Raw genomic sequence first — 24952 nt, 5'->3', positions numbered from 1 at the left:
TTTCTTCCCTACTATCTTTTCTCAAGCAGGAAAACAGGAATAATCAAAAGAAAAGGTAGAGAGTTTCCTGTTGACCTAGTGGTTAGCATTCTGGGCTTTCACTGCTGTAGCTGGGGCTCAGTCCTTGGTCTGGGAACTGAGATCCTTTAAGCAGCGCCCAGTGCAGCCAAAAAAAAAGTAAAAAGATAATATTTATTTACTTACTTGGCTGTGCCGGGTCCCAGTTGTGTCGCACAGGATCTTTAGTTGTGACATGCCAACTCTTAGTTGGGCATGTTAACTCCTAGTGGGATCTAGTTCCTGGAACAGAAATCGAACCCAGAGCCCCTGAATTGGGAGCACAGAGTCTCAGGCACTGGATCACCTGGGAAGTCCCTAAAAAAAGAAATGAAAAGGTGGCCAACTTCAGTCTTTAGAGGCAGAGAAGAAACAGTGATGGTGTTAAATGGCTGGAGGGGGGCAATAGGGAGAGGTGGGGACTGTCGCAAACCGGGGCTTCTGTTCCATTGTCTAAAAGAGAGCGGCGCCATCAACTCCAGCAGAGGTTGCCAAGTGGGAATGTGGGCCCAGTGTTACAAGACCTTCCTGTGCCTTCAAGAGAAGGCAGAAACCTGTGTTTTTTCCTAAAAATCTTGCAGTTTTTAAAATTAAACTTTTTTGTTGTTGAGAGAATGGTGGATTGACATGATGTTGTAAGATATAATACAAAGAGGTACTTCCCTGGTGATCCAGTGGTTAAGACTCCGCCTTCCAATGCAGGGGGTACAGGTTTGATCCTTGGTTGGGGAGCCAAGATCCCACATGCCTGGTGACCAGAAAACCAAAACAGAAAGCAGAAACAACATTGTGACAAATTCAATAACGACTTTAAAAAAAGAGTTCCACATTAAAAAAAAAATCTTAAAAAAATTTTTTTTAAAAAAGAAGTAATACAGAGAAATCCCTGGTACCCTCTACCTAGTTTACCCCAAGGGCAATATTTTACAAAACTAGAGTACAGACTCACAAGCCAGATACAGACATTGCCACCATCTAGATACAGAATATTTCCAGAGGCAGAATTTCTTTTGTTGCCCTTAGAGCCACATCCACCTCCCCTGGGGCCCTATTCCTAACCTCTGGCAATTTCTAATTTGTTCTCTATCTCTATAGAGATGAGCTAGAGAATGTTATACCATGTTACATAAGAGGAACCACACAGTAAGTGACCTTCTGGAATTGGCTTTTTTCACTCAGCATGATTTCCTGGAGATTCATCCAGATGGTCGTGTATGTCAGTAGTCCACTCTTTTTTATTGCTGGGTAGCATTCCCTGCTACCGTTCATTGAAACCGTCATTTAGTGAAGGACATCTGGGTTGTTTCCAGTTTGGGGCTACTACAAAGAAAGCTGATATGGACATTTGTAGACAGGGGTTTTTTTTTTTTTTTTTTTTTTTGTTGCTGAACATAAGTTTTCATTTCTCGGACATAAAGCCCAAGAGTGCAGCTGCTTGGTCATGTGGTAAGTACGTGTATAGTTTTATAAGGAACCACCAGACCGTCTGCTAGAAGCCCTGAATCACTTTACATTCCCACCAGCAGTGTCTGTGTGACCAGTTCTCTGCATTCTGGTCATCAACTGGTATTGTCACTGTTTGGTGGTGACGTTCTGATGTGTCTGTTTGATATCTCTTTATGCTTTTAATTTACATTTCCCTGATGACAGATGATGTTGAACATCTTTGACGTGCTTATTACCATCTGTTTACTCACTTTGGTGAAATATCTGTGTCTTTTGCCCATTTCCTAACTGGATTTTTCTTACTGTGGAGTTTTGAGAATTTTTATAATGTCTAGGTACTGATCCTTTTTCAAATTGTGGTTTGCAGATATTTTCTCCTATTGGTAGCTTGTCTTTTCATCCTCTTACCAAGTTCTCTTACAGAGAAGCTTTTAAGAAGTACAATAGATCAGTTTTTCCTTTTAGAGTTAGTGCTTTTTCCCTAAACTGAGAAGAATTTCTACTTGAATATAGACAGAGTTAAACTAGCTTATATTTTCTCTCCATTACCTATACTAAACCTCACTGTCCAGAATTGAAGGCTGGTTTATTTATAATAGATACATAGAAATGGAACTGGTGCAACAAATGGAGGGTATTTTTGAAAGGTTCTTACTGTATATTAATAGCTATACCTATAGCTGTATCTCTATACAAAGCACTTTCTAGAAAGGTGATGAAAATTTATATGTCTCTCAACAGGATGTGAGGGCCCATCTCACTATATTCCTGCAAACAGTGACGATTTTAGTGTCTTAGATTGTTACTGATTAGGGGTAAAAATGCTCAGAGGTTTGAAGACTCTTCACCCACACTCCTCATCTCCTGCCAGCTCCCAACCCCAGGCTCCCTCCCCACAGCCCACCTTCCTGGAGCAGACGGGAGATGTTTTTCTGGCACCACAATTTTTTACATTTCCAACCTCAGCCAAGCGTGACCCAGTGGAGCATCATGGGTTGCCTTTAGGACTCCCGGATCAGAACAAGGCTTGCCTACCTGGCAGAAACAAATAGAAATTAAGCACAAATACATTTGGCTTCAGAGCTCAGGGTCCCCCAAGGGGCAGAAGCTCCAGTCCCGTCTTTCCACCGTCGCCTGGATGCCTCTGTGTGGATGACTCACAGTCACCCAGCTCTTTAAACCTGAGCTCGGCTTCCTTCCCTGATCCTCCCCTCCGCATTCTCTCTCTTGGGTACCATGACCTATCCTACCGTTCAAGATAGAAACCTGGGAGTCACCTTTAACTCCACCCGTCCCCATTCTCTGCCTTTAATACATCACCCTGTGATTGATTGATTGATTAGTGGGCGGGCTGTTGAGTTTTCCAAATTTCTGTTTAATCAGGACTGTTTTGGGTTGTGAGAGACAGAAGCCCATCTCCAGCGGCCACATGCAGAGAAGGGGCTCATCTGTCCTAAAGAACCGAGAAGTCCTTAGAGAGGGTCTAGCTGCAGTAGTCACTGGGCTTCAAAAGATGTCACTGGCGATCTCTCCTCTCTGGATTTTGCTCTGTTTTCCTCTCTGACACCCTAGTCCTCAGGGAGGTGCCCCCAGCCCTATAGGCAGCTCCACGCTTCTTCCAGCTAATGGTCCAGCCTCTGATCAGCTCTCTCTAAGGAATCTGATGGGCCCTGATCCCTCTCCGGCTGGGACCAATCGCTGTGTCCTGGAATGTGAGACAGCCTGAGTCATGTCCCCATGCCTGATGGGGAAAGGTGGTTCCAGGGCAATGATAGTCCCATCAGTATAGCTTAGAGCACTTTCTCAAAAGACAAAAAATGTAGCATAGATCCATGTGTTAGAATACATGTATATATAGGTGTATATATACACCTATACATGTGTATATAGCTATACATGTATATATACGTGTATATCATGTATATGTATATCATACATACATGTGTGTATATGTATATACATACATATCATGAATGTCATACATCCATATAGTATGTTAGAAGTCCTGCCTTCTAACACCCTTTTCCCTCTCCATTCCCGTCGTCACAACTGTATATCCTCATAACTGGGTCACTGCAAACACCTCCAAACTAGTTCTTCTGCCTCCACACCCTCTCCCATCCCACCCTTGCTCGCAGTCCTCTCTCTCAGAAGCTTTTTCTCTGTGAAGATGCACTTGGAGGTGCCTGTATCCTGCTTACAAGTGAACTCCTGGAGGGAAAGACGCAGGTCCGGGTGAACCTCTCTTCACAGATTAAGGACCAGCAGCATCACCGGTGCAATGGATGAGAGACGGGTCTTCCTAGGCCTGCCTAGTCCTTGCCTCCTTCAGACACCCTCGGGCTGCAGGTCCTTCTGTTGTCTAACTTCCCCTGGGTAGCGGTGGGCAAGGTTGGGAGCGCCTCCAGCAAGGTAGCGTCTCTCTCTGGTTCTTGGGAGGATTACCATTCACTGTGGCCCATCCTAACAGCAAGACACTTTGCTTTCAGCAAGAGGACTCTGGCTTGAATAACATCATCCTGTGGCCTCCCAACCCTGAGCCTCTGCAGGTACTGAGAGCCGTGCTCTGTGTGGCTTGCTGTGAGACCCTTCCTAACCTCTAACTGGTTGCAGACTTTTGGCGTGCTGTGTTTGTTTGCGTTTTTCGTTTTTCTCCTCCTCTTCCTTCTCCCACTGCCTCCTCCCGCCCACCTCAGATTAGTCATAAAACACAGTTGATATCTGCAATATATGTTTGGATTTCTAAAACTAACATTTTGGTGTGTCTTGCCAAACATCTGGGCTTCCCTGGTGGCTCAGTGGTAAAGAACCTGCCTGCCAATGCAGGAGACCTGGGTTTGATCCCTGGGTCAGGAAGATCCCTTGGAGGAGGAAATGGCAACCTGCTCCAGTATTCTTGCCTGGGAAATAGCATGGACGGAGGAGCCTCACGGGCTACCGTCCATGGGGTCACGAAAGAGTCGGACATGACTTAGCCGTTAAACAACACCCAAGATCTGGCTCGGTTGCTATGCTGTGAGATGCTGAGTATGGCTTATGTTCTCAAGGTAATGAAACTGCCAATACTGACCCTTCCAAACATTTCCGCTTTGATTTCCTTTATCCTGGAGGGAGGCTGAGTATGGGGTGCTGGCCGCCCTTTGCCACCAGTGGGCAAAGCTGAATTGTCCTGAGGAATATTGCTTTCCCAACCGCCTGCAGTGTGGGTGTGCATCATGCAGCTGGCTGAGTCCCCTCGTTTGAGCTCTTCCCGAAGTGTTTGCCATCCACTGGGAAAGAGGGCAAATTGGGGGCTTTGCCTCCCTTTCACGGGGATTCTTCCTGGAGACAGCGTCAAGGTAGGTGTGTGCTTATGGGTGTGGTCAGTGTGAGGCGATAAAATGTAGCCTGCTGTGACATCCCCACACCCAGGAGGAGGCGTGTTAGTCACCCACGTGCTGAGTTCCTTGCCTTAAGGAAAGAGTAGCTCCACCCACCAAGCGTGGCTTCCAGAAGCTCTGCTTGGTGCTATTGATGAAAATAATCAATCATAAGAAAAGAGTTTTATTTGAGCCAAACTTAGGACTAGCCCAGAATCCCAGCTTCCCAGATTACTCTGAGAAACTACCCCTGAGAGTTTTCAGAGGAGGAATGACTTGAACTGATTAGATACATATTTTTTTAATTTCTAAAAATTTATTTGGCTGCACTGAGGGGTCTTAGTTGTGGCATGCAAACTCTTACTTGCAGCATGTGGGATCTAGTTCCCTGACCAGGGATTGAACTCAGGCCCCCTGCCTTGGACCACCAGGGAAATTCCTGATTGGAGATTTTAAATAGAAAGTTGTGGTTGCTATGTTGGGCATGGTCTTTAGGGGGCAGAAGGCAGGAGTAGAGAAGGGGCATTGATTAAGAGGTTATCTAGAGGTCAAAAAGATAGATGATTATGGCCTGGAATGAGGTATCAGGGAAGAGGGTTCCTGGAAGGGGATGTATTTTGAAGGCAGAGAGAAATGCTTAATGAGGGATCGAACCTAGAGGGTGGGGGAAAGAGCAGAACCGAGAAGGAGCCCTAGGTGTTGGGCCTGAGCCTTTGGGTAGAGGGGAATGTCATTTCCTCAGATGGGGAGGATGGGAGGAGAGGAAGTTTTAGGGAGAAGGGAGAAAATCAAAGGTTCTGGTCTGGCATAAAACCTGAATGCCTCTTGGGAGCTACAGTGAAGAGATCTGGTGGGCATTTGGGTACATAAGAGATGGGGCCTGAGATGTATATTTCAGTCATCAGCACAGGTATTTAAATCCATCCGACTGGACCTCTGTCCATGGGATTCTCCAGGCAAGAATAATGGAGTGGGTTTCCATTTCCTCCTCCAGGGAATCTTCCTACCCAGGGTGAAACCCGAGTCTCCTGTGTCTCTTGCACTGCAGGTGGATTCTGTACCCGTTGAGTCACCGGGGAAGGCCACTGGGAGAGAGTGAAGGACTTGATTAATTGGAGATGCTCCAACATTTAGACATAAGCCCAGGGGGAAGTGGGAGAACCAGGGTGGGCGTGATTTTTGGAGGAGTTGAAGCTGGTTCAACACAAAGGAGAACGAGGGACCTAAGGGATCATGAATGTCGAGGAGCAGACAGGGTATAGTGGCGTCGGACGCTGCTGACAAACAAGGAGCAGACACCTGTCCATTGAGCTGACGATGTGTCGGCCGTGTGAGGAAAGCCTCACATTGCCCTGCAGGTCCTTGACAGGCACCGGTCCAGTGAGGACAGGGATGCAGGTTGCAGGTGGGAGATCTGATGCGGGAGTTGGAGATAAGGAAGTAGAAAGAGGTGTGTAGGTCATCCAAGAGGTTTTCCTAGGAAAAGGAGCAGAATATTGGGACAGTAGCTAGTGGAGAAATTTGCCTGGAAGGTTTAATTAAAGACTGAGATACTGGATGCCCGTGTGCCAGTGGGCTTGTGGAAGAGAGACAGGGATCGGTGGAGGATGGATGAGAAAGGTCAACAGAAAGAAGGCTGACCTTGAATGTTTGAGAGGGATGGGGCTGGAGCAGAAGTGGGCTTAGAGGAGAGACATTTCCATCAGTGTGGACTAGGGGAGAGAGGACAAAAGCAGATACAGCTGGGATGGCTGATAAGGATGCAGAGAAAGGGGTGCATGTAGTGTGGGGCAGGGGGTGGAGATGAGGTCAGAGGAGGCACGAGGTATACCAAGCGTGGAAGCTGGGGGGATAACAGGTACCTGGGGAGCCTGGGCCTTCATGTAGTCACTGAGGGAAGCCAGGTACGAGCCGTCGTAGGACCTCTCTTCATAGTCTCTTGGCAGAAGGCCAGCAAATTAGCTTAGTGATTTTTTGCTACTGGCATTTTTTGGAAGCAACTGATGTGTCAAATTAATTATTCACCGTTTTACCTTAAGAAGTCGTTTAATAACATTACAATTGTCCTACATCTAGAATCTGCCAAAGAGCACAGTTATTTCTTCCTTCATCAGCACAAACACTCTTCAAACTCTGAAATTTAGTCGTGTGGCCTTGGTTTCTTGTCTGTATTCCCAAGGGAAGAGAAGTCATTGGTGGGGAAATTCACACACGCAGACTGGACCAACTCCATCCATTTATTGAAGGTTCCTTAGTGACTGAGACCTTTTGACCTTGGAGGAGACTCAGCCCCTCCTGGATGCCTGTTCCTGCATGCTGAGTCCTACTTGTTACTCCCACTCCTTCCCTCCTGCTGACTGATTCACTGATACCTCCTGGCAGGCGGACTGCTCTCAGGAAGCCCAGAGCAACCACAGCTACTAAAATGCACAGCTGTGACTCATAGGCCTTTCCTTGCTGGTGACTCATCTTCCTGTGGGCATCAGACGTGTTGGCTGGGAATGAGAAGAAAGCCGTATGTCCAACCAAGGCTGTGAAGGGGGACTGGCTCCAGGGCAGGAAGGTACAGTGCAGTGGGAGGTCACTAGGGAGTCTTAACACTGAGACAAGGGCAGCTGAGCGGCCTGAGCCTGAGCTGCTGACCAACACACCAGTTAGTCTCAGGGTCCTAACTGGCATGTCCTCTTTGGAACAGAGGTGGAGGTGGTATGGTAATGAGGGTAGCTTCCATACAACAGCCCTTCCTGGGGTTTCATGCATCAGGACTCTCACAGAAGGATTTATGGTGAGAAAAGGGCCACGTCAGCCCACAGCCCCAGCACCTGAAAGCGGACGTGACGGTGATTCAGTGTTCTTTCCTGAGTGTCTGGTTCTGGGGAGCCCTGCAGAGACACCTAAGCTCTGAGCACATGGATTCCAGAGCAGAAGGGCAACACTCATCCCACCCTGCTTTACCACTTTTGAACTTCCTCTTGGCCTTGGGGCTGTCATGGGACCTGTTTATGGCTCTGAAAGCATGGGGAGGAAAAGAAAGACAGTCAATCCTATTATTTTTTTTATTAATATTATGGCTTGACTTAAAAAATATGATCATTAATAATGCTCTTTTAAAGCAGCTCCATTGTTTGGATGTTTCTGTAGTTTGAAAAACAGGATTTTCCACTATAGAAACTGTGGTCAGTGCTGTGAAGCAAGAGGGTGGGAGCAAGGACAGCTGAGCTGGCCCTGGGCATCCCGGAAGACTCTGGGGTGCTGGAGGATGAGCAGGAAACAAGCAGTGTATGGAGGCTTGAGGGCAAGTCACCGCGCAGGCCTCCCCAGCCCAGCCCTCACTGGGGCAGGTCTTTCTGGTTCTGGCTCAGGGCCCATGAGGCAGCTGGGTCTGAGGTTCATTCCTGAAAGCGACCTCAGCACGGTGGCTTCAGATTCTCTGACATCCACGGAGCAGAGGACCAGGACAAGAGAATCTGTGCTATGCGAGGCACCCCAGGGCATGCTTCCACGGGCTGAGGTCAGCTGTGGCCCAGGCACTGTGTGGTGATTATTTTGCTTCTAGGTAAATGGCCACTAAGTATCTGCACGGGCGTCCCTGGTGGCTCAGATAGTAAAGAATCTGCTTGCCAGGGCAGGAGATGAGGGTTTGATCTCTGGTTCGGAAAGATCCCTTGGAGAGGAAATAGCAACCCACTCCAGTATTCTTGCCTGGGAAATCCCATGACAGAGGAGCCTGGTGGGCTACTGTCCTTGTTGTTACAAAGAATCAGGCATGACTTAGTGAATGAGCACGCACACAGGCACACAAGTATGTGCATATGTTGTTTAAATCTACAAATGCCTGGGATCCCAAGTTCAGCTTGGAGGGTGTCTCTTTATTTCCAGAGGAACCCAGGGTACTCAGCATTATGATGGCATTGGCAGAACAGCATCTTCTAATAGTCTACTGACAGTAAGTGGGCACCTGGGATGATTTAAGTGTGCTTAATGAGAAATAAATTGAACAAAGACAATTAAACAGCATGAATGCAATGCTGGTAACAGTGGAGAGAGTTTGTTTAGTATGACGTCTGATGGCCCAGCCCAGAGGGTTGGTGCTAATTTTTGCTGCAGTAATTATTAAAGTTTGTGAACTGCATGGCTCCACGTTTGGCCGGATGCCGCTTCTGAAGAATAGGACTTACTGTCTTAACTCCAAGCTGAGAAAGGCACTGGGGCTCCTAGTTAATGAGTTCTGAATCCGTTTCTTCTTTATAATTATAACTAACATATATGAGTGTCTACTATGATCTAGCCTTGTACCTGGTGCTTCACACATATTGTTTTATTTAACCTTCGAAACAACCCTGTAAATATGATCCCTCTTTTCCAGATATGATACTAGAGGCAGAGAAGACTTATGGCTAAATATACACTACAGTTTGGCTTTGAACCGCTGGACCTGGCTTCCGCACCCTTGTTCTTTTTTTCTTTTATTTTTATTGGAGTATAGTTGCTTTCTTGAACCCTTATTCTTTTTAAAATTTATTTATTTTTAATTGGGGGCTTCCCTGTGGCTCAGCTGGTAAAGAATCCACCTGCAATGTGGGAGACCTGGGTTCGATCCCTGGGTTGGGAATATCCCCTGGAGAAGGTAATCGGAGGATAATTGCTTTTCAATATTGCATTGGTTTCTGCCATATACCAACATGAATCAGCCACAGGTATACATATGTCCCCTCCCTCTTGAACCTCTCTCCCACCTCCCACCCCATCTCGCCCCTCTGCATTATCACAGAGCACCAGATTTGAGCTCCCTGTGTCATGCAGCAAATTCCCACTGGCTATCTATTTGACATATAGTGATGTATATGTCTCAGTGCTGTTCTCTCAATTCATCCCATCCTCTGCTTCCTCCACTGTGTCCACATCTGTTCCCTGTGTCTGTATTTCTGTTGCTGCCCTGCATATCGGTTCATCGGTACCCTCTTTCTAGACTCCATATACATGAGTTAATATACAGTAGTTGGTTTTCTCTTTCTAACTTACTTCACTCTGTATAATAGGCTCTAGGTTCATCCACCTCTTCAGAACTGACTCAAATGCATTCCTTTTTATGGCTGAATAATATTCCATTGTATATATGTACCACAACTTCTTTATTCATTCATCTGTCAATGGCCATCTAGGCTGCTTCCATGTCCTAGCTAGTATAAACAGTGCTGCGATGAACATGGGGTGCATGTGTCTTTTTCAGTCATGGTTTCCTCAGGGTATATGTCCAGTAGTAGGATTACTGGGTCATCAGTTCAGTTCAGTTGCTAAGTTGTGTCTGACTCTTTGTGACCCCATGGACTGCAGCATGCCAGGCTTCCCTGTCCATCACCAACTCCTGGAGCTTACTCAAACTCATGTCCATTGAGTTGGTGATGCAATGCAACCATTTCATCCTCTGTTGTCCCCTTCTCCTCCTGCCTTCAATCTATCCCCAAATCAGGGTCTTTTCCAATGAGTCAGTTCTTCAAATCAGGTGGCCAGAGTATTGGAGTTTCAGCTTCAGCATTAGTCCTTCCAGTGAATATTCAGGGTTGATTTCCTTTAGGATTGACTGGTTGGATCTCCTTGCAGTCCAAGAGTCTTCTCCAACAACACAGTTCAAAAGCATCAATTCTTGGGTGCTCATCCTTCTATATGGTCCAACTCTCACATCCATACACGACTACTGGAAAAACTGTAGCTTTGATTATACAGATCTTAGTCGGCAAAGATGTCTCTGCTTTTTAATATGTCATCTAGGTTTGTCATAGCTTTCTTTCCAAGGAGCAAGTGTCTTTTAATTTCATGGCTGCAGTCACCATCTGCAGTGATTTTGGAGCCCAAGAAAATAAAGTCTGTCATTGTTTCCCCATCTGTTTGCCATGAAGTGATGGGACCGAATGCCATGATCTTATTTTTTGAATGCTGGGTCATGTGGTAGTTTTATTCCTAGTTTTAAAAGGAATCTCCACTGTTCTCCACAGTGGCTGTATCAATTTACATTTCCACCAACAGTTCCACCCTTATTCTTGAATCAAGCGTCATGCTGCTTTAGCATGAAAATGAATAGATGTATTAAAGAAATTCTGAGGAGCAAAAAATAAGATTTATATCTGTATTTCAAGTGCAATCATGTAAAAAAAATCACAGGACATTACAGTCCATCTGACAACCCCAATTCTGAATAAAGGGACTCTGCTCCATTTGGACAGTTTTTTTTTTTTTTGCCATATTGACAAAGTTCTCTCGTCACTCACTTGGGGCAGGCAGGTCGGGGATTGGGGTGAAATGATTTGGGTTTTCTGACCTTATGTATCTCTCTTTAAATCACATTGATACTAAAATATTAAGCACAGACAAGACATTAATATTGAGCAGTTTTTTGAAGTCCCAGAGGTTTTCCTCTCCCCTCAGACTCCAGATGTCAGAACTTGTGAACTCCGGCATCTTTGAGGTTCCTGGGTACTTTGGGGGGTAATTCTTACCACTTTTGATGCCAACAATTTTGAGGAAGGGAAGACAAATATTATTCATTGAATGTTATCTCTCGTTCATTCACTAAACTGTAAGTTCCATGAGGGTAGGAACCATGACTCTTTTATTCTAATTAAATGTTTTATTTGGAAATATTTTCCGATTTATAGAAAAATTGCAAAGAGAATAGAGAGAATTCCCTTACTCTTTCCCTAAACTTCCCCTAAAGTTAGTATCTTACACCATATCTTTTAAAATATATATATATATATTTTTATAATACATCTATCTTTTAAAAATATATTTATTTTTGGCTGCACTGGGTCTTCGTTGTTGCACACAGATTTTTCTCTAGTTGTGGCAAGCAGAGGGTCCTCTCTGTCTGTACTTGTGGTGCTAGGGCTTCTCTCTGTGGTGGCTTCTCTTGCGTAGCCCAGGCTCCAGGGCACGTGGGCTTCCGTAGTGGTGACCCGTGGGCTTAGTTGCCCTGCAGCCTGTGGAATCTTCCAGGACCAGGGATCGAACCCGTATCCCCGCATTGACAGGCAGCTTCTTAACCACTGGACCACCAGGGAGGTCCACACCTTATCTTTTAAAATCTTCTGTATCAACCTAAAGTCTAGACTCAGCCCTTCCTGAACATGAGATGGAATCACCCAAACCCCCACGCAAACTCGATTCTCTTATTTTCTCCACCTTCTCAGGGTAGAGTTGGGGTTCAAACCCAGCTCTCTCTGACTCCAAAGCTCGTTCATTTATCCTACCATGTCTCACCATGTTTCATGAGAAAGCGTTCCATTTGGGGAAGCCTAAAATTCCACCTGGGGGCCTCCCCGTTCTTGGCCTGACAGAGAGAGAGGTGAAGAATGGTTGGGATGATCTAGCAGAACCGGTCTAAGCCTCTGCCCTCGCTTGACAGGGAGGATGGGCGGCCCACTGGCCCTCGCACAGAACATGTGTTCCCCCTCCATATTTGGCAGCCTGGCAGTTGCTTCTGAAATCCGATTCCTAATGCCATGGGGATGACCTTTGGTCTACTTCCCAGCATTCACCTGCAGTCACACTGCTCCCCAGAAGCTCATTCCAAGAGGGGCCGACTTGGCAAGACACCCTGGTCATGATCTAACCGTGTTAATTAAACCTTTTTATTGGCATGACCAGTAAGCCGTGGTCCAGAGAGGTGGAGCATATTTGAGAGGTAAGGTCAGGAGAATTTTTCTTTTTTAGTAGGGAAGCACTTTAGCTTTGGATAAAGTGTATTTTTTAGGACTGGAAAGTTGTGACTGTTTGAAGACTGACTGCTTTTAAATAAACCCAGAGCTCTGGAGTATTCCTGAGCCAAAGAAAGGCTGTTTGTTTACTCAAGCAATGGCAGCAAAGGAAAGATTTGAAGAAGCAACTTGACAAGGCTGTTTGTCATGTGGAGCATTGCCAGTTTTTTTTTTTTTTCCCCAGCCTGTAGTTTGGAAGTGTAAGGGGTAACTTTAGAAACGTATCCTGTTTTGTAGTGACGCCTGTTGACACAGCAGACCCCTAGGAATCCTGTAAGCAACAGGGCTTAGTACTGTTGCTAGGATGGGGAGCCTGGATGGGGAGCGGTGGGGGTGGGGAGGAGGAGGGACGGGGGAGGGAAGAGCTCAGAGGCATTGCGGGCAATGAGGCAGAGGTGAGAGCTCCACAGACCAAGTTTGCGCCCCTCGATTTGCAGAGGTGGCTAGCAGACTAAACAAGAATGATCTATTTTTCATACATTCAACAAGTATTTCTGGAATGCCTCTCCGTGCCAGGGGACCATTCTGGGCATTGACTCCAGGCCTCTGTACCACAGTGTTCATAGATGTCCGGTTGGTTTAGTTCCTTGGAGCATGGCAGGAAGATGATGGGAGTCATAGGCAACTATTTCCACTGCCTGGTGAGGCGGCATAAGGCAGGGCAGCAAGGGCGCCAAACCATCTGAGTCCGAGTCCTGGCTTCACCACTTCCAGACCGTGTGATTTGGGGCAAGTGGCTTAACCTCTCTGTGCTAGGTGATCTTAGTGGTAAAATAGGGTTGTTGTAAGAACTGGATGAGTTCAAATATGTTACGCACTTAAAAAAAAATAGTACAGGCTACCCCAGTTGTCCGCCTTCTGAATGTGGAGCATTTCTAGGAAAGCTTTTGGAAGCTGATATGGCTTAAAGCGAAGAAGTGATTACCTTAGGACATCTTGCTGATAGATGCACAAAATAAACTGGATAAAGCCCAGGTGCTCACAGACACAGTTCAGAGATGCGGCGACGTGGTGCTGGAATGTTGAGTGTGGCTTCCAGGGAAGGCGCGTGGCGTGTGGACTTCAGTAGGTGGAGCACGTGGACCCAGTGGTTGTGGTTTCGGGAAAACATGTACAGGCCTTTTGTAAAAGAGAAGTGATGTAAAGCAAGCTTGAAAAATCAGTGGAGCCCTGTATGTGGCACATAGAAAGTGTTCATGATAATGTCTGCTATGGTTATTATACCAAAAAATATGCGATGCAGGCATTGGGTGTTATTACTGTGGAAAGAGTATTGGACTTCAAGGCAGGAGCCCTGGCAAAAGTTCCTCAACCTTCTGCTTCTGAGAATTGGAAAACAGCATTTTACCTGCCTGCTTAGCACACAGGGATTTTTGTAAGAATCAGAGAATGTGAAATAACTTTGCCAGTGCAGTGTGCTGTCCCCATAGATGGTACAACTGCCTTTATTTTGACTCCATCCAGGTCTGTTTTCGCTGGAGAGAACTGCTGTTCTTTTTACAGATTCGCTTTCTATTAGGAGGACAGGTGGGGCTGAAAAGAGATAAAGGTCTACCCTCTTTTCTTCTCTGAAGACAAATCTGAGGCCTTGTCATATTTCCTTTGCCGGAGGAAATTCAGCACGTGGTCCCCTCCCCACCTTTGGTGAGAGCAGAGCTCTGCCTCCCGATTCTTCTGTTGTTTGCATCTGTCTGAGCTGTTAGATACATCAGTGTCTTTCCAGAATTACTTTAAATTACCCTTGATCATGGAATAAAAAGCAGGAGATTTATCTGTTCAATTATTTGCAGATAATAGGGTGATTGAAAGGGAAACCTGGCTGCAGAAGAGATTTGGAGCTGAGACCTGTATGACAGTTAGACAAGCAGGAATTGGGTTAGAGTTTTAAAAATTCAGGACCCTGATATGAAAATGTCATTCACTCTGTATTATGATTCTGGAGTCATCATAGTAAAAATTGTAAAGCAGGCACCCAAAGGTAGTAAGATGGAATAAAGAGCCTTCATCAGAAGAGTCAGGGACACTTTGGAGTTGGAATTTACTGTGACTGGAAGTTTGTATTGTGTTGATACTGCTCTAGAGAGTGATTTCTGTCCAGGACTCACAGATCAGAAGACTGAGGTCCACAGGATAGAGCAGGGAATGGGCCAGCCAGCATGGAGGTCAAGCCAGCCTGGGGTCCACAGTTCCCCTCTTAGGTGAGGAATCGACCCCAGCTCCCCACCTCCACTGAGATGCCTCTCCCTGGCTTTGGGATCAGAGAGGATCGGGTCCACCAGATTCCCCTGCTGTGTGATCTTGGCCAGATACATAACCTCTTAAAACCCCTGTTTTAAGATAGCGACATGAGTGTTGATAATACAGCTCAAAATACTTCAAATTTTTGTCTGGAGTGGCTTCATGTAGAAATTTGAGTAATGGGATGATAAATCAAAAATAAGCCCATAAGAAGATTTACTGTTAATTTTTTATTTTTAGTTGAAGTATGGTTGTTTTACAGTGTGGTGTTGGTTTCTGTTGTACCGCAGCATGAGTCAGCTCTATGGGTATATTTGTTGTTCAGTCGCCCAGTCGTGTCCGACTCTTTGCGACCCCTCTTGAGCCTCCTTCCCACCCCTGCCTCACTCCTTGGGGTCATCCCAGAGCACCGAGCTGAGCTCCCTGTGCCAAGCAGCACCTTCCACTAGCTATCTAGAGATAGTATATGTATGTCAGATTTACCATACATGAGATTTACCATTAAATTTTTAAAATAACAACAACAAAATCCCCAGAGACACACATAGCATCTTCCTCGTAAGGCTGAGGTGAAGACTGGAAGCCAAGCTGCTGGCCCAGTGCCTGGCACTTAGTCAATGCTCAGTACACAGGTGCTGTTATTATTATTGTGTTCTTTCCCTTCATTCTGTCTCAGCAAGAGTGAATGAAGATTTTTCGAACTGTAGTATTCCTATTTAGCACTGGAAAGTTTGAGCTCTCAAGAGCTGAAGCATCTTTTATACTTCACCTCTGGACACAATGGGGTGAATACGAGCAGCCGACCACTCAGTGAAATAGACCAGATGGGGAAACATTCCGTCTTGGCTTTTCTCTACCTGCTGAGTCTGTACTCTCTGCTGCAGCCTGCCTTCCTCCACAGTGGCCAGAGACAGACTGCCAGGAACTCTTGCGTTCATATTCTAACAGAGCCAGCGGCCAGCTTACCCTTCCTCTGCTTCTCTGGGGAGTCTTGAGGAAGGACCTGCCTTAAGCTGAGTTTTGTGCATATTCGGATAGGCAGGGGTGAGGGGCTCTAGGACTGACGTTTCCGTGAGAACCTTAGGGACAGACGGACAGAAGAGCAGTTCTTTAGAAGAGGCAGATCTGGCCCCAAAGGAAAGTGTGTGTGTTGTTTCGGGGAGCGGGGGTTCAGGAACCCCGCTGCGAAGACAAAAGACAGCCACTGGGGACTTCCCTGGTGGTCTAGTGGTTAAAACTCCGTGCTTCCACTGCAGGAGACATGGGTTCAATTCCCACTGCAGGAGACATGGATTCAGTTCTCCGGGGAAGTAAGATCCCACAAGCCTCTCAGTGCAACCAAAAACCAAAATAAATACTTAAAAAGTTGTTTAAAAAAAAGAAGACAACCACTGCTTTGAGGAATACTGCTGGGGATTCCTAGAAGTCCTTTCCCCCATTTCTGATATTTGTATCAGACTTAAATGAGCATCATTTAAATTGAGTTTTTAAAACATCTCATCTCTTTCTGTCCTATGATTTGACGTTTTGACTGTGCTTTAAATGTTTGCGTTTTGGTTTGAAAAATCATGTGAACAGCAGACAAGCTTATTGTGCCATTTAAGAAATGATGACCAACTCTTAGAATGGTTGAGACCTCAGTGAGTGGCCCCAGGGTTCCTCCTCATTTTCTCCCTTCAGTATTTTTTTCTGGTTTCCAGCTGAATTCCAGCGTGCAAACCATGGGGCAGGGGCAGGAAGTGTATTTTCATTGAGGTGAGGCCACAGACAAGATGCACGGAGATCTTAGATTCAGTACCCCAGTTTCTTCAGAAGCAGATGGCCCCCAAAGTGCGATGGGTGTCCCCATTATGTTCCTTTACTGAAACAGTCAGCGACTCAGCTCAAATCGCTGGTTTGCTGTGTTTCTCCTCCATTAGGTGAGAGCAGGGCTTTGCTCACCGTGTGCCTCCAAAGCCTCGCTCAGCGCCTAGCACTGTCAATGCTCAGATGGACGGTAAAGCCAAACAACGAACAAACAAAAACACCCCTGGCTCTTCAGTGTTGTGATCAGTGACCTATTGATAAAGTCTCTGTGTTTTCAAAGACTCCTACTTGATTTCCTTTCCAATGTCTCTTTCTTGTGCTCCAGAAGACTTCTTTGGCGCGAAGTCCAGGATCTGTGCAACCACCTGGGAACAGTCAGAGAGTAGAAAGGAAGCCCGAGGAGGCACCCGAAGGCACGGACCCAGGAGACCAGCCCAGGTAGGACCAGGTCCAGAGGCGTGACCCAGCCCGAGGCGTGGCCAGCTCTTGGCCTGCTCAGCGTTTGTTTTGCTCCGTTTGCTTCGGGAATTTTATCCTAAAATCCATGATGTAGTTGTCGGTGGTGAGATGTTCCAAGCAGTGGTTCCTAGACCTCTTTGTGATTTGCCTAGACCTGCCTGATTGGAAAATTAATATTTTCCTGCCCAGAGATGCATAATAATGATAGGCTTCCATGCCACAGCATTCCAGGTCTTTTATCCTCATTCTCAGAACTTACAATAAAAAAGATCAAGGCTGCCAAGGGCCTTAGGAGGGTGTGGCTAATTGGTGGCAAAGCTGGAGTCTGGATTCCAAGACAGAAGTCAATGTGGGCTTCCGGAGGGTGAGACAGAGGAGTCAAAGAGCAATCATCCAGTCCTAGGGAGGCTGGTGGATGCATTTCAGAAATCAGCAAAGCTGCCGTGCCACAGCGGAACACGGCCAGTGCAGGCTCAGCCCACTCGTCCGTGGTTTATCAATGTGGCCCGCAGTTGGGTCCTGATTTCCCTGTTGGGGCTACTGTTCAGGACCCACAGGTTTGGAATCATTCAGAAGTAGAGGGTGGGCAGACGTGAATGTTCTGTCCCCAGAACAAACACAGGTTAGGACACTGGAAGCAATGAATAATTGTCTGTGAGTTCAACATATGGTCTGGTTAGAAAAACCTTCCTTAACAAATTGAAGCCCAGCTTCTGGGACGCTGTAGTTACAGATCTTAAAGGAACAAATGAACAAAAGCTGCAAGGACCAAAAATGCAAAACTGAGTGATACACACTGTCCCCCGTCCGTCACCACCCCACCACCCACCACCAAGTCCCTGTCACTGACTTTGGGTTTCAAAAGCTTTGCAATCCCTTTTCACTTGAAGCGTTTTAGCAGCATGTTTTGCTTTGGCTTTGAACTATGGAAGGTCCTGGGAGAAGGCAATGGCACCCCACTCCAGTACTCTTGCCTGGAAAATCCCATGGACGGAGGAGCCTGGTGGGCTGCAGTCCATGGGGTGGCTAAGAGTCGGACACGACTGAGCGACTTCACTTTCACTTTTCACTTTCATGCATTGGAGAAGGAAATGGCAACCCACTCCAGTGTTCTTGCCTGGAGAATCCCAGGGACGGGGGAGCCTGGTGGGCTGCCGTCTCTGGGGTCCCACAGAGTCGGACACGACTGAAGCGACTTAGCAGCAGCAGCAGCATGGAAGGTCCTGGGTGAGTAAGAGCGGCCCCTGGTGGCCGGAATTTCCATGCCTTCTGGTGTTATTTTCTGGGTGGCTTTGGTTACCCAGTCCCCTGGGTCGCAACAGAGTGGGACACAACTTAGCAACTGAACAACTGATTATGCGGTTTGAGGAGAAGGCACTTTGAATGTCTTGCATAAACATTGGATTTCTTTAGGGAAATGATGATCATATGGGGCAGAGGTTTCTTTTTTTGCTGAGAGAGGCATGAACTTGAATGGCACCTTTGATCTCAGTTCTTTGCAAAATGGGAGCCTCCTTTACCTCCCAGAGTTCCATGGCTGTTCCGCCTTCATGAACTTTTTTTTAAAAAATCAGGACAAAGGGTTTAATATTTGGCTCTAAATTGACTGGGTAATAGTTTAGATTGGCTTCCCGTGATCATGAATCGAATGATCTGGAATCCTACACAAGGGAAGTCACTCCTTCCAACTGGATACTCAACGTCCAGCTCTTCTGTCTCCATCTTCATGTGGTTCTGGGATTTTTTGAGAGGTTTGGGAACTACCTGGGGAGGCCTGTGTCCCAGCTGGACTGGGGAGGAATAGCAGCTCAAAGGTCTTTCATTTCTTGTTCCTCAGCTTTAGTCAATTAACTTTGCCTTGAAGACGAATTGTCTCTAATTGGCATGCAAATTGAACATAAGAGGTGCCTTCTAAGAGCAAGCTCAAAAAAAGCAACTTTCTGTTCACAATTAAAAACATGATTCCCCTCCATGAATGTGCCCACGTCTATCGCGCAGGGCTCTGCACTAACTCAGAAACTAGCAAGAAGCGGCCGGGAAACAGGATGTTTACAGGAAAAGAGTGTGAACCCAAGTTCCCCCGTGCGATGCTTCAGTGAGGCATGCCACCCTTGGCATCTACAACAATGATCACCCTAGCATTTGACGTTCATTTTGCAGATGGGGCACCAAAAACTATGCCAAATGCTCTACGCATACAAGACGAAATTTTTTTTTTCTTTAAATGAATTCATTTCCAATTGAGCCCTTACTCCACTAGGCTGGTGGGAATGCCCCTGTCATTGTCCTTGGGAACTCCTCTCCTGACCTGATCTACTGAGACCGTCACCTGTCTCCTCCCACCCCATCATCACTGAGATGTCCACTGGCTCAGGCCCTGTTGTCCCTCGGGCCCTAAGACAGCTGCTTTCACGATACACCTGGCACAGGGGGATCTTTGGTGAGGCTGGGAGCCCTGGTCATTCCCTTCGGCATTCTGGGCTCATCTTATCTTGAACCTGAGGGCACAGTCAGGAAGCAGGGAGGGAGGCTGGGAGATTCCCGAGATTCCCTACTTCCCGTGACCTTCCCCTGCTCTCTCCTCATCGTTCTTGAATGCATTTATCTTCTCCTTTTCCCTCAACGGATAGCCAGCACTTTTTCTTCGAAGGACACGCTACAGATTTTTACAAAAGATAGAAAATGCCAGTGACCTCAAACTATTTCTACTTTCTACTTGGAAAACACAGAAAGGGCTGCAGTGGCCCTGCTGGACCTGAAGGCAAGAGAATATAAGGAGGAAGGCATACATTAATATTGCCAATGATGAGTGAGAGGGGAAAAGGAATTCCCTGGTTTCCCAGTGGTTAGGACTCTGTGCTTCCCTTTCAGGGAGCATGGGTTCAATTCCTGGTCCAGAGAACTAAGGTCCTGCTTGCTGTATATATATATATATATATAGCCAAAGATTTGTCCTTCTGCACAAGCCGTCATCTCTACTCTCCAGAGGAGGAAACTGAGGCTTGGAGCACTATGCCATCCAAGCCCTAGTGGTAGAAAGTCCATTGTATCCCCCTGGAAGCTCTTCTATCCTCTGAATACATAAAAACGGGTTCATACATCCCCAAAGAGGTTCTATCTTCATCCAATAGGGAGTCCCCGCAGTTCAGCTGCTTTGCTTTCCAGTTGTCACAGGGTGTCGCTGTTGTAACTTAGCCCTGCATTGGCCAAACTGTGCAGCGGCTGGGCGGAGCCTCCCAGGTGCTCCGCCCTGCCTAAATCCCTGGGCTCTTGAGCATGAGGCCCATCCCCACGAGCACAACCCTAGGCTGTTCCTCTTACTGCTTGTCAGTGTCCACCCTCGAGCACAGCTGCCCTGGAGACGCATCTGGACTGGTTCCAGCTCCACTGTCCAGTCTCTAGGAGCCCTTCCCCTCTTTGGGTACCAAGAACCCTTGCCTTTTAAACACTCACAACATGATGGATCTTATGATACAATCTTTCCCCAGATAGTGAAGCCATTAGGTTGCACCAGAGGAAACTACAGTTTTGGCAGGTTAAGAAAGATCTTGGATAGTGGCCATTTCCTGTGCTTCACCATCATACTTGCTCATTCTCAGAGGCAGGCGCCAAGCAATATTTCAGAGATAACTGACCTTTCTCATGGAGGGTCCCTAAGAAATTCCTGGGTAAACTTCTGGCACCGCTTTGTCCCTGAAAGGAGAGTGGAAACTCAACAGCCACCAGTCTTAACTGCTCTTCTTTGGCTCTCAAATGTGAGCAGGCATCAGAATCACCTTTAAGGCTGGTTAATAGCCTGGTTCCTGGGCCCATCCTCCAGAGATTCTGATTCAGTAGGTCTGGGGCTAGGCCTGAGAATGAGCATTTCTGACAAGTTCCAAGGTGCTCCTGGTCCGGGGATCACACTTGAGAAGCACTGCATTATGCCCGAGATCTGCGTGAGCTGTCGGTCTGTGCTGCTGGGGTCCTGGGGAACTTGAACCGAAGGGATGACTGTAGAGGCCATTCCAGGTAGGGGCAGAGTTCCCAGTTGGACCTCTCAGAGGCAGAGCAGGAAGTGAGCCCAGACCTGGGGGTGGATGTTCATTAAAAACAAGGCTGGAGAAGTGATGCCAGATTGAAGAGAACTTGGAGGTCAGGGGAAGGGTTGAGATTTTATCCTGCAGGTAACAGGAAGCTGGGGAAGTGCTTTGTGGTTGGTTGGTTTGTATTTAAAGAAGGGTTTATGCATTCAAGCAAAGTGTTCCAGGAATTTAGGGCCTGATTAACGCACTGGAGTTGGGAGGCTGGAAGGGCCCTAGGGGATGCTCTTTAGTAGAAGGATGGTGGCTGGGAAACCATCCCAGGGTAGAACCTGTTACTGAACCAAACTCGGGTTTGCTTGCTGCACTTGCAGCAAAGCTGATCTATTGACACTGAGTTGTGGTGAATGGAAGTACAGTGTTTTTTTCAGGCTACCATGTAAGGAGAATGGGCATCTAATGCTCAAAAGATCTAAACTGCTTGATGGCTTTCAGAGAAGGGATTTTAAAGGCAATATTAATGGATGAGGGTTGATCAGCTCATGAACAATTTTCTTCCTGGTTGATGGTAGGTAACAGGGTGATGCTATGACAAGCCTACACAGTGTATTAAAAAGCAGAGTCATCACTTTGCCGACAAAGGTCCATATAGTCAAAGCTATGGTTTTTCCAGTAGTCATGTACGGATGTGAGAGTTGGGTCATAAAGAAGGCTGAGCACCGAAGAATTGATGCTTTCAAAACTGGTACTGAGGAAGACTCTTGAGAGTCCCTTGGACAGCAAGGAGATTAAACCAGTCAATCCTAAAGGAAATCAATTCTGAGTATTCACTGGAAGGACTGATGGTGAAGCTGAAGCTCCAATACTTTGGCCATCTGATGTGAAGAGCCAACTCATTGGAAAAGATCCTGATACTAGGAGAGACTGAGGGCAGGAGGAGAAGAGGGCAGCAGAGGATGAGATGGTTGGATAGCATCATTGACTCAATGGACATAAGTTTGAGCAAACTCCAGGAGATAGGAAAGGACAGGGAAGCCTGGCCTGCTGCAGTCCAGGGGGTCGCAAAGAGTGGGACATGACTGAGCAACTGGCAACAACAGCAGGGTGATGATTGTGGAATCTCAGTCACCAGCTTTCTAGTCCCAACTAGTCTGATATCTACATGCTTTTGGTCAGCATGCAGTCACCATCCTCCACCAGGAAATTTTTATTTATATCCCTTCTGGAGGAGCCAGAGTCCTGTGACTCAATTGTTCTAATCATTAACTGCTTGAGTCTGCTCTTTGGAATTCAGGGAAGGTCGAACAAGAGGTAGGGAACAAGACAGTGGTTTGTACCTAGAAAGGCCCCACAGAGTCTTCCTTGGTTTCAAACTCACAGAACCTGGAGATGGTCTGGATGCAGGCAGAGGAGAGAGTCTAAGAAGATGCTAAGGTTCTAGACCAAGAACCTAAAAGAAGGATGCAACATTGGAAACTAGAATGTCCAAAGTGAGAACTGCTATAGGGAAACTGATCAATTTCAGACACACTGAAGAAAAGACCATCAGGCTTTCTGGGAACCCTGCTGGCCTGGTCTTTATGTAAGCTGGCCCCCGGCTGGGGAGGAGTGACATTTTAACGGGGTGATGATGGAGCGTTGTGGCCTCAGACGCTCTAATATCCTCTTGGTGGCTTCAGTTATTTGCACAAGTTATTCTCAGATAGCTTGGCTCGTTCCTGTGCTGCTGCTTCCGTGTGTGTGTGTGTGTGTGTGTGTGTGTGTGTGTGGTGTGACTCTAAAACTATATTTAAAAGCTTAGAGACAGATCAGGGTTGGGGTGAAAGATTGAAAGATAGTAAGTGAAATCATAAGGGACGGTGTCTTCCAGACTTCTCAGATCACGGGACTTACCGAGGTGTTTGTTAAGTATATAAATTCCTAGGCCCCATCCTAGTCCTTCCGAATCAGAATCACTAGATGTGGAGTCAAGGAATCTGTGTTTTGAATAAACACCCTGGGTGATTGTGTCCAGCCAGGACATTTGTGAATAGTGATCAACTGCCAGGGTCACCTTCTTGTGAATTAAAATACCCCGTGTTTTGACCCCCTCCCTTGAAGAGGCTGATCTAGTAGGTTTGGGGTGAGGTCCCCAAATCTGTGTTTAATAAAAAGGCCATGTGACTCTCATGATAAAGTTTGAGACACACTGACCCAGGGGTTACTCTCAGGTCAATAGCCATAGCTGACTTTTGTTTGCTCTGCTGTGAAGTTTATATATATACATAAATTTATATATATATAAATGTATATATATATGTATGGCTCAGAAATCAGGGATAATTAGCACACATTAAACTCATGCCCCCTCTTATCTTCTCCTCTGTGTTTTTCTTTCACTGAATGTCTGTCGGGAATCCACTTGGGGCCTGTTTTTCTGGAAGGCGCTGGGGACACACGCATCCTAGGAGGCTGGGGACTTCGGCTCCAGTGGATGAGAAGGTTGCAGTGAGGAAGTCAGACATAGAAGTAGGAAACCAAGGGAAGACGGGCCCTTTCAGGCCGTGTCACAGCTCTGAAAGACACCAGTGGGTGTTGTGACAGATGGTAAGGAAGAAGGGAGTGGCTGGTTTGGATTAGACTGGTGATTAAAGTGGGGATCTCAGATCAGCAGGCTCCGCATCACCTGGGACCTTGATAGAAATGCTAAGTCTTGGGTGCTTCTCCAGGCTCTGGGGTGAGCCTTCCCCAGAAGCAGTTAGGTTGTTCTGATGCACCCTAAGGTTTGAGGACCATTGGATTAGATGGTCAAGGAGGGGGATGATGTTGTAGCCACACATTCCGGGAAACAAACTCACTCAGAAGGACAATGCAGGTAGTGGAGTGCAGTTTATGACACCGGCGGGCCCAAGGCAGAGTCTTCTCTTAGCCAAGGACCCCGACCAGCATTTGTGAAAATCTTTTCTACCCCATGTGTACATATCTGAACCCACCACTCCAAATTCCTTGAGACTTACATAAACCAAGGAAAACACAATCCCAATAACCCCATCATTCACGTGCTATGTGTTCAAACAGTCAAACAATTAGCCAATAATCAATAAACCTGAGGTTACACTCTGATAGATACAGAAAAATTTATGGCCTGTCTGGAGGAAGGGGTGATTAGTGTATGTTTTCTCTTAGGCGATGACTAACCTAGATACTATCTTCAAGGTTCCCCTGTCTGGAGGAGGTCTTATCCTTCAGTTCTTGTTTTCATAGGCACTAAACACAGAGTTCAGAGTTCGTTGGAAAGGTGACCGAGCATGATCAGCATGAACAGGCCTAAGATGGAGTCCAGGCCTTATGAATTCCTTCTTCAGTGATACTTGAACTAAGTTTGGAATGACAGAAAGGGGGCAGGCAAGGGAAGATCTGGGGGGAGGATCAGGCAGTGCACAGACCTGAGGGGGAAATGAATTTGTTAGAGAAACTGAAGGAGGCTCATGAAGGAGCAGGAGGTGGGCAGGGGCCAGATCAGCCAGGCTTGGGCCTTGAAGGCCAGCTATGGTAAGACATCCAGATTTAGATACCATGAACCAATATGTGTTCAGCAGGACCGCTCTGGTTGCTGTATGGAGAATGCAAGGGGGCAAGACCGCAGGCCAGGAGGTCTGAGGAGAGGCCATTGCAGGACCCTGAAAGCTGCAGGGGTGCCTGGAGCCAGGACAAAGAAACCCGTCCTTACTTTCATGATCTTCTTTTCTCTGTCCTCCCACAGGAACCTCTGTAGATACGTCATTCCCCGTTGCCTTCCCTTTCCCCAAGAAAGTTCAATCCCATAGATATA

The 24952-nt window shown here is 46.7% G+C and overlaps 1 protein-coding gene across 11 annotated transcripts in view; it reads left to right on the top strand.

Annotated features, from left to right (window-relative positions):
- TACC2 (transforming acidic coiled-coil containing protein 2) overlaps positions 1 to 24952 on the top strand; it is a 234542-nt gene that overhangs the window by 27287 nt on the left and 182303 nt on the right. For 9 of the 11 annotated variants that reach the window (XM_070364033.1, XM_070364032.1, XM_070364030.1 and 6 more), the window contains exons 3-4: positions 3993 to 4052; positions 16986 to 17098. In XM_070364033.1, the coding sequence (XP_070220134.1) occupies positions 3993 to 4052; positions 16986 to 17098 (173 nt within the window). The remainder of the gene's footprint in view (positions 1 to 3992; positions 4053 to 16985; positions 17099 to 24952) is intronic. The other 2 variants (XM_070364024.1, XM_070364027.1) reach the window with 2 other exon arrangements.

Source organism: Bos mutus, chromosome 26 (assembly GCF_027580195.1).
Source record: "Bos mutus isolate GX-2022 chromosome 26, NWIPB_WYAK_1.1, whole genome shotgun sequence".
NCBI lineage: Eukaryota > Metazoa > Chordata > Mammalia > Artiodactyla > Bovidae > Bos > Bos mutus.
Note: the sequence above shows the minus strand (reverse complement) of the source record. Positions and strands in the feature narration are given on the sequence as shown.